General features: G+C 40.5%; 1 protein-coding gene across 2 annotated transcripts in view; it reads right to left on the bottom strand.

The window, feature by feature from the left end:
• KCNK2 (potassium two pore domain channel subfamily K member 2) overlaps positions 1-17,300 on the bottom strand; it is a 145,848-nt gene extending 128,548 nt beyond the window's left edge. Inside the window, exons 1-2 of one of the 2 annotated variants that reach the window (XM_015116300.3) lie at positions 16,994-17,300; positions 13,549-13,859 (exon numbers count right to left, since the gene is read on the bottom strand). In XM_015116300.3, coding sequence (XP_014971786.1) covers positions 13,549-13,859; position 16,994 — 312 coding nt within the window. In that variant the 5' untranslated portion in view covers positions 16,995-17,300. Of the gene's footprint in view, positions 1-13,548; positions 13,860-16,869 lie in introns of both variants that reach the window. The other variant, XM_015116290.3, reaches the window with a different exon arrangement.
• Positions 17,301-18,149: the final 849 nt, after the last annotated feature.

Here is an 18,149-nt window from a genome sequence, read left to right as displayed (position 1 = left end):
AAGTAAAGGTTAACAAGACCTCCATCATATTCACTGGCTTCAATGCTTAAGAAATACCTAGGTCACAGGCATCAGAGATCCTACTGTATAAAAAAAAATGGTGCCCACTAAACATAATTTGTAAGCCTCTCTATGGCTATTTTTAGGAAAATAAGACGTTCCATTTAGATCCAATGCAAAAAAAAATATGTGAACTCTAAATTCATCTAATAACTATGCTTCTCCTTTCTCACCTATTTTGGCCTGCCCTGCTTGGAAATCTGTTTAGGCATCCTGACCACTCCGTTACCCTGTTGGGAACACACACGACACCACAGACCCATGGTGTAGTGACTCCTGGGTTAACAGGACAAAACCTTACTAAGGAATCCCCTCCACATCTAGAAGATAAATAAGGTACCTCTGCCCTCTAGGTTAACCCCAGAATGTCTACATGGACACAAACCTGTGCCTCTTTATTCACAAATTTCAGAATCTGCTTTCCTAGTACTATTCATAGCACACTGGTGCAGAAACCACACGATGTTCAAAGAAAAAGAAGTTAATTTTATTGGATCTGTCACTGAAATCAAATGTTTTCAAATCACCCTTTATTGCATATAAATAATAGTGGCAGGAAAGGAGAATGTTTTATTGTCCCAATGGGAACATGTCCTGTTTTAGCAATTATGAGTTCTTGATGAATTCCCTTCTTCCTCTAAGGAAGTGTTAGCGAAATAATAAGAACAGATGCATAACTGTAGAAGAGGAACTTTACAATAGCCAATATGTTGAGACCTTAAAATGGAAAATTTAAGAATTAAGGCCGGGTGCGGTGGCTCAAGCCTGTAATCCCAGCACTTTGGGAGGCCGAGACGGGCGGATCACGAGGTTAGGAGATCCAGACCTTCCTGGCTAACACGGTGAAACCCCATCTCTACTAAAAAATATAAAAAAACTAGCCGGGCGAGGTGGCGGGCGCCTGTAGTCCCAGCTACTCGGGAGGCTGAGGCAGGAGAATGGCGTAAACCCGGGAGGCGGAGCTTGCAGTGAGCTGAGATCCGGCCACTGCACTCCAGCCTGGGCGACAGAGCCAGACTCTGTCTCAAAAAAAAAAAAAAAGGTTTAAAGACTTTTTTCCTTAAAATGTGCTTCACCTTAATCTGTGTGGTCATGTGATGGGGTCTACTGAGCTCCCCCTCCCTTTCCTCTGTCCTGACATGTACTGCTTTTAAATAAATATTTACTTATTTCCCTAAGCTTTCCTTCACTGCCACATCACCAAAGAACATATTACACATTATACTTCTACAAGCTCCTGGTAAATTTCATTCCTCAGGTACTTCTAAAAAGAATACAAACTTTTTAACTTAGCAGTCCACAAATATCAGCACTTTCACTCAACATTACTGTAGACTGAGGATACACTAACTAGAACTCTCTTACGTATGTATAACAATAAATCCAAAAGAATCCTAAGTTTTCTTATATAAACTCCATTGAATACTATGCAGCCATAAAAAAAGAATGAGATCATGTTCTTTTTAGGGACATGGATAAAGCTAAAGGCCATTATTCTTAGCAAACTAATGCAGGAACAGAAAACGAAATAACGTGTTCTCACTTATAAGTGGGAGCTAAATGATTAGAACACATGGTCATATGGAGAGGAATAACACACACTAGGGCCTATCAGAGAATGGAAGATAGGCTGAGGGATAGAATTAGGAAAATAACAGGTACTAGGCTTAATACCTGAGCGATAAACTAATCTGTACAACAAACATCCATGACACAAGTTCACCTATGTAACAGACCTGCACATGTACCCCTGAGCTTAAAATAAAAGTTAAATAAATATATGCATACATATATTTTATCCATGAAAGAAAAACAGAAACCCCAGTTTTCTGAGAAACACTTAAAGAAAACAGAGTGAAATCACATATAGAATAATATCTCTGGACACACATGCTCTCCTAAGTCATCACAGAGAAAAAAAAAACAGCTATGTGCAGAGAAACCACCTCTACAAATCAAATAGCGACTATAAGGTAACAAATTAGGACAGAGAGAAAAATCAATTCACAAAATGTAAGTTGTCATGAAAAGAAGATAATCTACAAAGACTAAAAAATAATTGATTCCTCGTACAAATAAGTATGTTTGGCCAGAGATCTAAAAGAAAGAATTTTAACAGTTAAAAAATGTAGATAAAATAAATATATATTTGAAGACATAAGTGTAATGCTAGATATCTGTTCTGTGATGTTTTAATATAAAATTGAAAAGGGAAATATCAAAGAAATATCAACATAATCTTTAACAACGAGAAATATATTCAATGTTCAATTAAATTTTTAAAATCTCACAAGCCAGGGGAAAGAGACACATAAATGAGAGATGAAGCTCATCCTTGTCACGTGAAAACTAATGGATTTGGGGGAAAATAAGCAGTCTGCCCTTTTCAAATAGTGGTTCCAGTGACTAGAAGAAGGCTCAAGAGTCACCATGACTCTTTGCCTAAGGACATCATTAAACAATGCCAATACCACTAGAGAGATAACAGAATTTTTTTAAAAAAGAGAGAGAAAGAAAACAAAAAGCCACCCATGGTAAATTATGATTCTCCACTTCTGGAATACTGCCCACAGTTCTAATTGACACTTATCAAAGTCTTAACTAAGCAGAATGTATGTCTGCAAAGGACAACTCAAAGAGGCAAGGGACACTATAACTGCCAAGGAACAGATTAAAAAACAAAACTACTGGGAAGAAAAAGACCCAAGATACACATGATCATAGATTATAAAAACAAAGAGTTGAATGATAATTAATTCTAGATGTGATCGTATCATCCCATTCTCTCACTGGTAAGAATATTACCTAACCTATGTGGATATTTAATAAATGATAAAATAGGCATGAAGGAGACCATTGACCATGCCTATGAGTTCAGAGCAGACTCCAGTTGAATGGCTGAAAGGAGCCACCTTTCATTTCCCAGAAGTCTCTTTTGCAATGTCACAGGTTCTATTCCTCTCTATTTTACTTATTAAAAGATTGAGCCATTTGGACCAAAGGACCACAAGGAAATATAAACTTGTGTTGTTCATCTTCAAATTCCAAACTTCACTTTAAAAGAATCACACCGTCACTTTCACAATCCTAACTAAGTATCATAAAGGAATTGACACCTTCTAGAAAGTAATCATTAAACTTCATCTGCTACTAACCATTAGAGAAAATTGTCAAAATTAAAGCAACTGCATGACACCATAAGGAATGAACTCAGAAAGGTAGCAGAGGGCAAGAAAATTGTGTAATTTCAAATGATGCCCAAAAAAACATTTTTCTTAATTAACATTCACCCCAAAAGGAAGCCATAGCCAATAACAGAAGAGCCATTTAATTTTTTTTTTAAAGGGAAAAAGGAAGGTAAGGATGGGGGAGGGAAGAGAAAGAGAGGGGAAGAGAAGGTAGCAGAATGGAAGGGGGCAGGAAGAGGAAGGAAGAAAGAAGCGCACGTCTGTAAGTCCTAACCTGAGAGCAAAACCATGGCTGTCAATTTAAGAACTTTTACTTCTATACTACCAGATGTGTCTAGAATCTTCTTACATGCCTGTCCAAAGCATTATTTTTACCATAATCATACTTTTAGTCCAGACATTAATATGTCATTGGTTAAATTTTACCATGATCCACCGGCTAAGAGAACTATTGTTGGTACCTGCAGGTATAGATTTTTACAAATGCATTTTAGGTAAAAACTTCCTCCTTTTCGGTTGATCCATTAATTATTTTGCTTGCTGTTCATGTGGAAGCAGGACTGAAAGGCAGATCCCACTCACATGCTGGCCTTTCTATCACTAAAGATCCAGGTTCCACCCTCAAAAGAACACAAAGCAAAGCACTATTGTTGAAGAAATTTTAAAAATTAGAAGGGTTGAGAGAAGAAAACAGCATGTCCTAGGACAACTCTGACAGGCTCCACTTAATGCAGTTTTGAACACTGTGAAATCAGAGGTATCTCAAAAACATCATAAATCTGAGAGGGAAGCTTTCTACTAGAAGGAACTCAATATTGTGGTTTAGCTCCATGTTCCATGTCTTTAAAAATGTGTTGTATCAGTTTGTCTGTGTTGCCTATCAAAACATGTGAATTCAAAACGGCCCATGTCATGAAGATTCTTAGAGCTACTTTTACCACAGACAGTCACTGTGTGAGGTTCCCTATGACCCACCCTACCCTTCCCCACCATCACGAGGGGACTCATGAGTCAGAACCCCACTGTATGAAGTCCTCTGTGTCAAAGCCCTTGAAGACTATAGTTTTAAACAAGACTTAGAAAATTCTCTGATGTCTATGAAGAGAAATCATGAATGTTTGAGGTTATGAATACCCCAGTCACCCAGAGTTAATCATTGCGCACTGTATGCTTGGATCAAAATATCACATGTACACCATAAATATGTAACACTATTGTGTATTCATAAAAATTTTAAAATAAATATTTTTAGTAAGAAAAAAAATGTTACTAAATCATCCCCTAACAGTGGTGATTGAAAAATGGAGGCAGCAAAATGGCATGCATACATGATCCCATATGTGTAAAATCTTGTGTGGAAAGATGTGCATGTGTGTAGGTTCACACACACCCGCCTCGGTATATCCATATATGCTTATAGGTCTAACGAGAGGTTTGCTTTCTTCTTTCTACCTTCCTATATTACTTGAATTTTGTGCAACAAAAAACTATTACTACTTTGTGAATGCTAGCAAGCAAGAAAAGATAAAAGTCCTATAATCCCGCAGGTAGCGCATTAATTTAGTGTGTCTTTGCAACTATTTCCCCTTGCCTTCCCTCTTGCCTTCCCTGATTTACCTCACCTAGTCATGCCCCAGCATGAGGCATGCCCAGTCACACAGATTTTAGCAAAATATTTTATTTGCCCTTTTGTGTCCTTATAATTGTGCTCAGTTTACCATGAGTAAATGTTCTGCCTTCGCATCTACAGACCTGCTGTGTCTTCAGCTGCTCATCTTTCGTAGTACAGCACAGAGCACAAAGACGCCTTAAGCAGTGTTTACTGGGTTTACAATCCAGCAGCAGTTTAAAATTAAGGAAGCATGTCCTTGATGCACAGATCATAAATCTGATTTGGTTTGTAGGGTTGGGTAAAACAGGAGCCTGGGGTGAAAAAAACACCACCCAATAGCATCACTTCTAAAGAGACCATTTGGTACTGTGGAAAGAAGCGTCAGCGCCACCTGAAGAGAAGCTCTGCAATTCTAACGTTTCCTGTGCCACTTTCAGCATCTCAAGCTGAAACAGGCAGAGTGGTCTTTGGTTAAAGAGTATGTGCCTCAATTTACTCATCTGTAAAACGGTGCTCATGAAGAAAAACCTGTTTCCTAACAAAGCAAGACAGAAGATTTATCAAAGTACCTCTAGGATGCAGACTTGAACTAAATATTTATTGGGTATCTAATATGGCTAGACATGTGTTGTACACATTCCTGTATAACTGTGTAACAGGAAAGCACTGGAGATGGAGTTATCAAGAAGAATCTGGTTAAGGTGCCATTTGTTTCTTTTTGAACTGCAAGGCACTTAATCTGTCTGTCCCTCGGTTTCTCCATTTTACAAATATGAATTACTACATATGTGCCTAAGGGATGTGAGAATTAAGTAATATAATTTACTTTAAAGTGTAAAATGATATATAAATATATGATAAAAATACACAAACATGGAATATACAACTCTCAGAATTTTAGAGCTATTACTATAATTAATATTGACAGAACTACACTGGTCCAACCTCACTCTAATACTGGCTATTTGACTGAGCTCTACATTTAAGTCTTGTTTTCAGCTTAGACTAAATAAATTTTTTGCCAAAAAATATTTTGAAATATATGAAAATTTACATGCAGAATAATTTCCCTCCTTCTCAAATAACCATCCCATCTATCAAATAATATTCTAGTCATTATTTTGAAATAATATTCCTTTTCAATCACATCAGTTTGAGTGATATTTTATTGATATATACCACTCATATGGCATTTTTCTCATTTTGTATCCAATATTAACTTGTTAATCTTCATATGTTCTTCAAAGATAAAATTTTCTGACAGACTACTTTCAAGTTTTATAATAAAAACCTAATTATTAATAAATAGATCACGAAAATGTCTCAATTGCTACTCGATGTAGTTATACAAGAAAAAGCATTTTGCAAGCCAGCATGAACATATGGGCAGAGAGTGAAAGCAAGAATGATTTATTCCTCTAAGAAAGTAGCACGTGGGGGAGTCCTACGAAAATTGGAAATTGACACGGTTTTCTTTAAGACTTCTATATCCCATTTGGTAGCCCAGTTCCCTCTTGGAACTCTCACCTTTGGAGCACTGACATTTAAGTAGCATCTAGTTAATCTGGTAAAATAATTCAAGCTACTAGGTTAATGTACATCCAAGAAGGTTACGCATGGCACTGCTTTAAAGTGCTTTTTTCCAGAGATTAACCCAAAGGACATAAAGTATTTATGGGATGTTTAGACATTTTGCAGGCTATTTTTATGTTCCTAAAATCTATAATTAAGTACAAAAAGTTTTATGAGAAGAGTAAAACCACTGGTAAGAAAAGAAAGCCTTTTTAGATGCTTTCTGGACAGCATGTTATCTGTCCATAAATAAAAAACAATTATACTCTAAGACTGAGGTCAAATATCTAATATACCTGAGTGCTTACACAAATCAGAATGACAGGCACCAAATCATTGTATTAGGTTGGTACAAAAGTAATTGCAGTTTTTGCCATTGAAAGTAATGACAAAAACCACATTTGCACCAACCATATATATATACACACACACACGTATGTGGATATTTATATATATGTATACACAAGAATATATTTATATATATGTGTGTGTATATATATATAAAATAATGTTTCTTTTAAGTGGCCCTTAAAGGAAAATAATAAAATAAAATCTTTGTAGGTCTAGGGGCATAGAGTGATACAGTTTCCTAAAATGAGAGAAATATCCTTGAAATCTTTTGGATTCTAGTCCTTACAGATTGCTACATGTTGAAGTGCTCCTGGAATCACATTAGAATCTCTGTTCATTTCAACCTACACTCATTCCCCAGATGTTTTTATCCAGTGTCTTGATTTTAAATAGCTTCTATATAATGATGACTTCCAAATGTGTATCTTCAGCCTGGCCCCTCCCCCAAACTCCAAACTCATATTTGCAGCTTCCTACTCAACGTCTCCACTTGGATGTCCTAATAATCAACTCAAATTTCACATGGCTGTGCTGACCTGAAATCAGTCTGAGCTGTTTTGCCTAAATACAGCACCGTCCCTTGGTAAAGGCATGAGACACGATAACCGAGAGTATCACTTTATAGCCATGGTCTGAGGAGATTCAGGGAAGTTGGCACCAGCTTGTCAGCATTGCTTATTAGTAACAGTGCAATGCATGATTTGCACCTGGTCTTGGTGAGACTCCGGGGAACTATGTCGCTGGGGCTGGTTACATGGGAAACATAGCCCTGTATGACCAGCAAGATATAAGAAGCCCTGGCTGACACCTCTTTTTAGGCTATTTGGTTCCAAAATGTTCCATGCACACATCAGTGGTTCTTGATTCAAGAGAGGAGTGTCCTGGTATGGCCTTGCAGAGGAAGTATCGCTGGAGCTGGCACTGGCCTCTGCAGACCCCTTGCTGTCATGCAGCCTTTGCCTCTGATGCATGGCTTTACTTGGGTACTGTTGCTATATATCTATCATTTTCCTGCAAATAACCTGTGGATCTGTAAGCCCTGCTATGTGGCATCCCATAAATTTTCCTCAATAACTAAAACATGTCTAACTGACACAATTAGTGCAATGTCCAAAGCTAAGCTCCTGACATTATGCCCAAAACCAGCTCTTTTTCACTCTTCCCCATCTCAGGAAAGTGGGAGCCCCATTCTGTTCATTCCCTGAGACAAAAACCTTGGGGTTGTCCTTGATTCCTCTCCCTTGCACTGCACCTCTGGTCAATCAGCAAACCCCACTGGCTTTCCTTCCAAAATATATCCAGAATCTGATCACATCTCACAACCCCTTAGTTCAAGCCTCCCTCATTTCTTACCAGGATTATTACAACAGCTTCCTGCCCGCCTCCCCTGTTGCTACCCACAGTCTTGTGTAGTCTATTCTCAACATCACAGCCAGGGAAATTCTGTTGAAATGTAAGCCGAGCTGGATATTTATCTGCACCAAAAAGCCAAACTCCTTATGATGATGACTTCCAGGGCCCTACATGACCTCGCCCCCATTACCCGCCTGACACCACCTTCTACCTCTCCATCCCAGCATCCTTGCAGTTATTCTACATGCCAGAAACTCTCTCCTCGGTGAGAACCTCTGTATGTGATGAGTATTCTGCCTAAGTGTTATTCCCCAGACAGCTACTTGGCTATTTCCCTCACTCTTCACTTAAAAGTCACCTTATTAGTGAAGCCTCCCTAGTGACCATATCTGGAATTAATCACCAACACCATCCAACACTTTCTAGCCCTCTCCACTGCTTTATTTTTTCTCCTGAAACTTACTTTATCAAACATATTACCTTCCCCAGCAAATGTAAACTCACTGATGGTACAAATTTTCATCTGATTTTATTCTCCACTGTCTTTCAGCACTTAGGACAATGTACACAGTAGGCATTCAACAAATGTTTTTGAATGAATGAACGATTATAGAATTAATATAAAACAATGTTTTGTTTGGTTTTTGAAGGCCACTATCACTGGTATTCTAGAGAAGGCATGTTTATTTATCCTGTAGCTCCAAGTATCCTCTGCTACACAGCCAAGTGCCCACAAAACTGACACCAGGTGGAGGAGTAGACCTAGGATAAAGCCCACCTCCCTGGTATGGAACAATGCTCCGCGGTCTACTTTGTTAAACCTGCTCATGCCCCTGCCCCTCACACCCAGATATTCAGTTACTGGAGCATACCATACCCATTCTGCTTAGAATGTCCACTAGTCCCCTCGTCTTCCCCTAGAGCACTCTGAAGCACCTTAAAATCAAGTTTCCTTTCACATCTTTTGTACCTTCCTCTCACTAAACGCTTAATTTCTTCCTCAGGGTCCCAATATTTAGGGATTCCAGCTCCAGTCTGTAAGTATTTCTATGGTAATGCTATTGTGCCTATGTTGATAGCTATCTCCTTTGATTGACATGTAGAAAGGAGAGCTTGAGAGAAGCCATATTTTTTTTCCATCATCTTAAATGGCTCAACACCCACCATTGAGGTAAACACATTGGAGGTCCTCAATAAATGCCACTGGATGAACCAAAATGAGATGCCTAGTGTAAAGAGAAGATAATCCCTTCAGCAGGAAGACTTTGAAGATCTAGACCTGAGGCCACCAGATGACCTTGTCCAAACATGTGAGTTTCTTCACTCCAAAACAGACAATATCTTCCCAACCTAGCTCAAGAAGGAGTGGGGTTCAAGTTAGAAAACAAAAAGGTCAAGTGTCCTATAAGATATTTATATTGTCAACATATAGATCATAGATTTCACTCTATTTTTTAACCCTATAATTTATTCAGCTCACATGGAAATAAATGAAGACCAGATATGTCTAATGTGACCATCCTCTACTGCTTTGCCACATTTAAATGGGAAAATACTGATATAATCCTGTCATCCAGAAAGAATTTTAAGATTCCAGTTTATATACTTTTCAATTTGGAAAGAAAGATATGCTATATGTACAGAGAACTATAATATCCATTATACCTTAACATATGGAATAACAGGAAACTTTACATCAAATGTTTACTAAATTATTTTTAAAAGCAGTCAATACCAGAACTAAGTGCTAGATTTTATCCAAAGATTTGAATGACAGTTCTTCCACCACGCACTCTTGGAAACTGAAGTGCCCCTTGCTTCAGTGTCCCTATAAGGTAAAAGCAGATAATAAGGCACCTACCACTTAGGATTGTTTAAGAGAGTTATATGAGATAATATAGGTAAACAGTTAGAATAATGCCTTGCACAAAGTAAGTGCTAATTAAATTTTGGCTATTGTTAATGGTATCCATGGCTCTTAAAATTTAAACAGGTGGGGCGCAGTGGCTCACGTCTGTAATCTCAGCACTTTGGGAGGCTGAGGCAGGTAGATCACCTGAGGTCGGGAGTTCGAGACCAGCCTGACCAACACAGAGAAACCCCATCTCTACTAAAAATATGAAATTAGCTGGGCGTGGTGGCACATGCCTGCAATCCCAGCTACTTGGGAGGCTGAGGTAGGAGAATCACTTGAACCCACGAGGCAGAGGTTGCAGTGAGCTGAGATCACGCCATTGCACTCCAGCAACAAGAGGGAAACATTGTCTCAGAAAGAAAAAAGAAAGAAACTTAAACAATTTGCCATATATGTTTCTGTACTGACATCACATAAGTTTAAATGTAATGGGAGTTGAAAATCATATGCTCAAAACACGTCAGGCTGGCAAAGGTATCTGTTTTGATATCTTTGCCCCTCCCCAACCTTGTCTTGAAAGTCCAGTGCCAAAAACAACACTTAGTACATACACACATGTTTCTACAACAAAAGCAGTTGATCTCATCTGCCTTAATGCTCCATTACCTATATCTTCCCTCACCTCCCCAACCTCACCCTGAGACACAACTACAGCATGAAATCAAGTTGCTATAGTCCAACCAGAGGAGTAATTAATAACCTAGTGCCTGAGACCAGACTAGACTAACTGCACCTGATATTGGCCCACTGTCAGAACACTCACTTCCTCCTCTGTCTTCACTCTCCATAATATGTAGCAGAATTTCTTCAACAACACTAGAACTGAAATGCTAACTACTCCAACTGTTTCTGCCCTCAGCACTGAAAGTAGATGAGCTCCAAAAGAGCAAAGACTCCTAGGAAAAATGCCTGACCAAAAGATTCTGAAGACCTGAACTCTAATCCGAATGATGCGGTCTAATCCTTAATGTTGGGGTATTGCTGCCCAATAGACACACTCATGAGGTTTTAAGCGATGATTAAATGGGAAAATAAATGTGAAAAAAAAGATTGGAAAATTTATAAGAATCATATGAAGGAAGTATAATTCTAATATATGATTACTGGCTTATTTAATTTCCTCCCTGTTTACACACTAATCTTGATCCTTGAAGCCATGGCATTGTAAAGATTTCTTTTATCAAAATAAATTATGTTGAAAAAGAAAAAATGATTATTAAAACCAATGGGTTATAAAGGTGAACAGTATAAGAGTAAATAATAGGTAATTTCTGCGTTGAAAAATATTGAATCAGCATAAAAAAGATTTTTACAAAGCAAAAATAATCAGCAGAGAAAATTAATAAAGTTAAAATGGATTGCCCATGCAGAGCATAGAGAAAAATCTTAGGTCATATTTTGATTTCTGCTTGTTTCCATTTCAAAGACGATGTAGCAAAAAGTGGTCAGTATTCACCACCAGATTGCTCCTACCTGCCATGACCTTCAAGTTATCTTTAGAATTCTTAATAAATCTGGGTAATACTGGATAGTGAGACCATTTTCAAATTCACACAAAATTTCTTCCAGTGTTGTCCTGAAACGCTGGTCATGTCTTTTTTTTTTTCCCCCGTCCTGTCCAATCAGCAAATCATTCCAGGTGATAAGAATGCAACTACATGAATCAGAGGCTACAATCCAATGAAGGGACAAGAGAGGAAAACAATAACCACAGAAAACAAATCTAACACTTTCTGAGCACCAAAACACTTTACATGGATTATCTCTTTACCTCCCAACAACCCTACTTGATAGATACTCTTTCCTCATTCCAGATAGATCATTTAAGGATTAAAGAGGAAAACTACTTGTTTAAGATGACACTTCCAATAAAACACTCAACTGCAGTTCAACACACATCCTGTCTGCTCCCAAAGTTGAAGCTTTTACTACTGCACCATGCTGCCTCCACCAAGATATCCAAGAGCTCTTCTTCAGAAACCAAGGGAAGTGAGGATTCTTCAAAGATTTTTAGTACCTCATAAGACTATGTGGCCCAACGAGAGAATGAAGTGAAAGTGACCTTACATGGGACCAGGGAAGGGGGCAGTTGGGACAATAATGTTAGCTGGTACTTTCACTGTCAATACTGAAAAGGTCACCATCATCTAAAAATCCTAGAGAATTCAGTATATAAGTGAACAGCATTTTCAAAACTTAAATCAAATTTTCAGATGCAGAAATTTCTGAATGTGGTAGAAACTAAATAGGTGCTAGAGAACACTAGTTTTGATATCTTTCAATAAAATTTGAATAAGAACATGTATGCATATGCTGTAAATTGAGAGGACTATGAAGGACAGAGATAGCATCTTGAGATCCAAGGCAAGAGGAAATGAGAGAAAGGGTCCTCAAACAAAAAGCAGGATTAAAGTCAACAATAATTTCTCCCCTCAATCCACTATTCCAACTCATTCAAACAATGTAAAACCAAATATGAAACAAGAAACAACATGCTCAGATGATGTCTCACAGATAATTTGCATTCCAATTTGAATTAAATCAGGTAAGAAAAGTAGGCTCTATAGGAAAACAAATGTGTATACAATTAAAACATTTTTAACAACCAGTCAAGTCACTCCTTGTGAGAAAATTCTAAAGCTTTCTTCTTGACTAAGATCCTGATTTGATCAATGAATTGTTTTATGCAAAAGAAATCTACAAAAAACAAAATACTGTCATCTCTAAAGAGCCTAACTGAAACTTATTGGGATTAATTTTTAAAACAAAATGTTTTTCTGTAAGGATATCGTTCGCTATTATAGGGTAAATTAGAACTAAATTAGTTTTATTCAAAAACTCTTTTTCTGTGTAGTAGTAAATTTATCTTAGCTGGGAGTTAGAGAAGTAATAATCACTTATCTGCAGATACTTTAAAAAGGTAGTTGTCAAAGTTACACCTTGGCTAAAGAGGTAAGCTACAACTTGTTGACCTGAGGGGTACTCATCTCAAGAGGGTCACATCATGAATTCATCTTTTCTATCTTATGATGGCCACTGCCAAGATTAAAGCACATTTCTGTATATTTTGTTTCCCTCTCCTTTGCCACAGCAGTGTTTCTCAGTTGACAAAGATCATCCTAACCATGAGGACCTTCGGCATGGTAACCCCAACCCTATGGGTGTCCACTGGTACTTCTAAGACAGGGGAAAGGGAAAGAAAGCGGAAAGACAACAGGAAAGAAATACAGAAGAACAGAAGCAGAAGAGGATGTGAAGGAACACTGGGAGAGAGAACTAAAAGAGGAAGAGAAGAAAAGATGAGACAGAAGTGAGAGTATAGGCAGAAGAAGTGGAAATGAGACAAAGAAACTGGGGGAAAGAGCTATATGTTAAGGCAAACGAGGTGGGATAGGGCTCCCACCAGCACACCCGTAATACACTGGGCTACAAGTTGTCTCCTATCACTTTCTTTCCCATTTGGGGGAACGGAGTAACAACTCCTCCCATGCCATTACCTGAATGAGTTCGTCCAGCTCTGTCGAATTGACACAGGAATGTTGGGATATGAATGTTTGCTTCTGGATCACAATGGTGGTCCTCTGTGAAATCTCATGAGGCTGCTCCAATGCTTTGAACACGGTGGCTCCGATGATCAGGTAGAGGACAACCACCAGGAATATCGTGGAGACTGTCTTCCATTTCATAACATTAATGGTCGTGTCACTCTCCACCCGGGAAGCAAGCACTGTGGGTTTCGTGGAAAACGAGAGCCTCGGTTTGGAGTTCTGAGCGGCAGATTTAGGATCCAGCAAGTCAGGTGCCGCCACTGACAACAACAGAGAATGAGGGTTAGGTTGGAGGAGATGAGAAGGGAATTGGTCGGGCTTCTTCTTTAAGGGGTCAGAGAAGGTTGACTGAATTCCGCTGGCTCTCCTGGTGGAAGCTCTGGAACCCAAACCAGGAGTGCTGTCACTAGATCTCAGGACCACATATATTGGTTCAAGGAAAAGGGGCTGGATCTGTGCTCTCTGCTGCTACTAGAGTTTCAAATAAAAGGGAAAAAACTGGAGTCGAACCAAGAAACTTCAAAAAAAGAAAAGAATGCCTCAGGGCTTCTTAATAAATTTCTAAATTTACATCTGTCCACTGTGCCAGTCCACAAAGAGATACTGAACTCCTAAAAGTTGATGGAATATTCAGGAAGACGGCTCACGGTTATTCCCGTTCTCAAGAAATTTATCCAGTATCTATAACTAGATATTGGAATATTCAGGAAGATGGCTCACGGTTATTCTCGTTCTCAAGAAATTTATACCACAAGCAAGCAATATAAAGAACATTCTCTATTTAATTTATTACAATAAATGAATTGCATTATAAGAGAATTTGTGATCCAAACATTGTTGCTCAAAATAAATCATTCATCATTTTCTGGTAAAACATGGTGGTAAATAAACCACTCGATGGTCAAATCTTGTCTTTTTGCCCATCCTCCAAAGTGGGCTCGTGATGAAACATTCTCTGTATTTTGTTTTTCAATCTCTGACCTGTTTTACAAATAAAAGTTACTGCTAATCATTGTGTCAATCCTAGACACAACCAAGAGAAGACAAGTACCTTCCTTTTCAAATGTGAACAGTATCAAGGAAAAAAAAAAAAAAAAAACCGTGGCTCACAGCTTAGACTCTCTACATGCTCTGTTCAAAGCTAATTGCTCCATTAGAGTGGATTTATATGGTTCTCTTACAAATTGCCATATACTCTGAGGTGACTATAAATCTATTTATTATTTATCACAGATGTTCAAAAATATCATTAATGGATTTCTTTTTCAAAAATATAAGAGATACTAGACTTCTACTTGCTAAGAGGAAAATAAACCACCTACTACAGGACATTTTACTGAAAGACAACATTCAACTAAAAAGGGTTAATAGAATGGCCGAAAAATAAGACTTCTAAAAACCATCAACTCAAACAGAATAATCAACTTAAAGTCCATAATTGTTACAGATTTCAGTTAACTTGCTATCATGTATATAATAAAAATTATAAAATGATAATCTTATCTAAAACACACTTTCAGGTAAGTATATAAGAAATCTCCATGGAATTGCACTCAAATACCCTACAGCCACCTGAAATTACTTCAGTATGAGAAACTAATAAAAAATGCCAATTTTCACATGGCTGCCTACCCTGCCCTCTTACCTAACACTGTGAGTTAAATGTAGGCTACCATAGTTTTAATTTATAAAATACATCTCTAATTGCCCATCAAAAAGAAGCTTTGCAAACAAAGCTATTTAAAACACTAGACCTAAGTAGTGTTGTAAAATGATGGCAGAAGGCAGGATCCTCAATCAGCAAAGCTCTGAATGGATCTGATTTGGAAGAAATGAAATTAGAGCTGTGATGAGGTTTCTGTACCCATGGCTCCAAGTGGAGACTCCATGTACATACAGTTTATTACAGCAATTTCCTAAGGTTCAACCTACTACACAGAAGAATGCACATGTTTCTCTCCTGATACATTCACCTGTTCCAAATAAAGCCACAGCTAGTAGACACCTTTAAAATATTTATAAAGACACCTTCACTCAAAATTAGCACTGGACATGTGTTAAATACTATAATTTTAAAAAACCTGTTAAAATAGAAGTGCTGATAATAGCTAAAATCACTACAATCTGCAGACTCCCCACAACCTCCTAGCTGCTTAGTGAGTCTGAGTGAAAAACAAAAGTCGTAATTTAAAATTTAGCCATCTTTGGAATAAAAACAACAAAAAATTACATAGAAGTTCCACAGTATCACTCTAAATGAAGCTTTCCAAGCCTCTCCTCCTCAGATCTCTGTGCTCTCCTATTTGTGATTTTTCACATCAGTGGTTTCCACTCTGCAGAACCAGAAAGCACTAAGACTGTTTACCTTGATGTCACCAAATCCCAATCTGAAATTCCTTTAAGACATTGCCACATTGCCATTATATGCTTTTGGGAGAAAGCGGCAGGTATTTTTAAAATATTATGTGTGTGTGTGTGTGTGTGTGTGTGTGTGTGTGTGTGTGTGTGTGTGTCTGTGCATTAACCTAATACATTTCCAGAAGGAGTTTAATTCTTTTAAGCTGTTGCCTTATTTTTTAATTAGCAGAAATATATGTAATGTACATTTGGCAGACGGAATGGACAAAAACTGATGAAATACCGAAATAATATTTAAAAAAATAAAAGCAGACTTTTCTCTTTAATACAGGGAACCTCTCGGTTTCCACCTCCACGCCATTTGATGTATGATCAGGGAGAGAAGCTGCCCCTTCCACACACACTCAACACCGTCACTACCCACTCCCCTCCCCCAGCTCATCACAGTCTTCTGTTAATCCCGGTGTTCTGTTCTCACCCAGATATGTCTTCGCTCCAGCTGTGACTGACCACTGAATAGCAGGGGAAACAAGCTTTTTTCAGCACCACTGCCTGTCCCACCAGGCAATGGGCAACAAGTGTGACCAGGGTCACCATGAGTCCTGCCTGTCGGCTACTCCCAAGGGCTGACCCTCCTTCTCCATGGGAAACTCCCCCAAGGTGTTCCAAACCCATACCTCAGGCAGATGCAAAAACCCCGGGCACCGGCGGGAGAGGGGGGAGAAGCGGCGAGGAGAGGATCTGGCAAGGGTTTGCCTCCAAATCCAGATTATGACCCAACACTTTGGACACGAAGCGAAGATGGGAAACGGCCGCTTGCTGAGAGGGGGCATTTGCAGTCCTCCCAGAACAGGCTGGGGCAGGAGAGCTTGCGGCCAGAAGGGTGGGGGTACCGGAGGGGGGGGGTCTCACCTCCTGCTCTATAGCCGGGTCTCTCCCGCGAGGCGCTGGGAAGCATGAGGCATGCAGCATTCAAAATGTTTTTTGAAAAAGACGGACTTGAAGCTTTTTTTTACAAACACGCCATTGTACTCACTTCTTATTCAGAGACGGGCTGCGCGCTCCGAGCTGCACGGACAGGCATTTTCCCCGGCTTTGTTTTACAAGGTGGGGAGAGCGGGGCTGGACGCGGGAGGGGGCGGGGGGGGGAGCGTGAGAAGAAACGAAATCGCGGGAAGGAGGGGACACCGGCGGGCTGGGCAGAGGGCGAGGCGGAGGCCAAGTTGGGCTTGGGCGCCGCCGCCCCCGCGCGCGCCTGCTGCCGGGCCCGGGTCACCCGGAGACCGCGGGCGACCCGGGTCCCGCGCCTCCCCGCCGCCGCCGCCGCCGCCGCCACGCGCTCAGCCCGGGGCTCTTCGCTGGCCCGGCCCCGGCACGGCGCGGCGCGGGGGCGGTGGGTGCAGCCCGAGCTGCCGTGCGCCCCGGCGTCTTTGTGCGCGAGCCTTGCTCAACCCCTCTTCGCATGTCTTTGTGTGTCTCCCCCGGCAATGCCCTCCGTGCCCCGCGGGGGGTGTGTGGCACGGTCCGGGCGCCCGCAGCTCTGCAGCCCTCCGCAGCTCTGCAGCCCTCCGCTGTTCTCCCTTCCCGGCTAGCTCCTGTCGCCCCTCGCCGACTCGTTTCCCTCCTTTAGGAACTCCCTCCTCTTCGCCTCCTCCCCCTCCTGTCTCACCGCCAGGGCTTGCTTCCCCGCACCTCCTCCTAGCCCTACCCTTGCCTGCGTCGCCCCTGCAAGATGCTCCCTTCTAAAGACCCCCTATTCCCTCCTCCTAGGGGCACAACCCCTTGGCTCACCTGCTGCCTCTTCCCCTCTCAGCCCCTTCCACTAACCCCCGTCCCCACCCCCCAAAAAATCCTCACTCTCGCTATCTGGCATCCACATCACACTGCGCTTCATCCTATCTCCTTCCCGGCCAGCGTTCGGGGTGTGGGACCGAGTGTGGGTCCAAGCTCTGGGACGCAAGTCCTTGAACCCTTGCATTTGGGGGTCCTCCTCGCCCTCGTGGCCCCCCAGACTTGTACAGGGAAGTGTCCCCATTGGCGCCTTGAGATCCCTGGAGTAGGGGAGGTAATGAAGACCCTGGCTTCTTCCACCTTGGGGAAGGGTTAAGGAGTCACCAGGTCGCCCCACTTCACCTCCGGCGGTGCTGGACTTAAGCAGGGCGCTATAATCAGCAGAACGCCCCGGACCGAAA

Source organism: Macaca mulatta, chromosome 1 (genome assembly GCF_049350105.2).
Source record: "Macaca mulatta isolate MMU2019108-1 chromosome 1, T2T-MMU8v2.0, whole genome shotgun sequence".
NCBI classification, from domain to species: domain Eukaryota; kingdom Metazoa; phylum Chordata; class Mammalia; order Primates; family Cercopithecidae; genus Macaca; species Macaca mulatta.
Note: the sequence above shows the minus strand (reverse complement) of the source record. Positions and strands in the feature narration are given on the sequence as shown.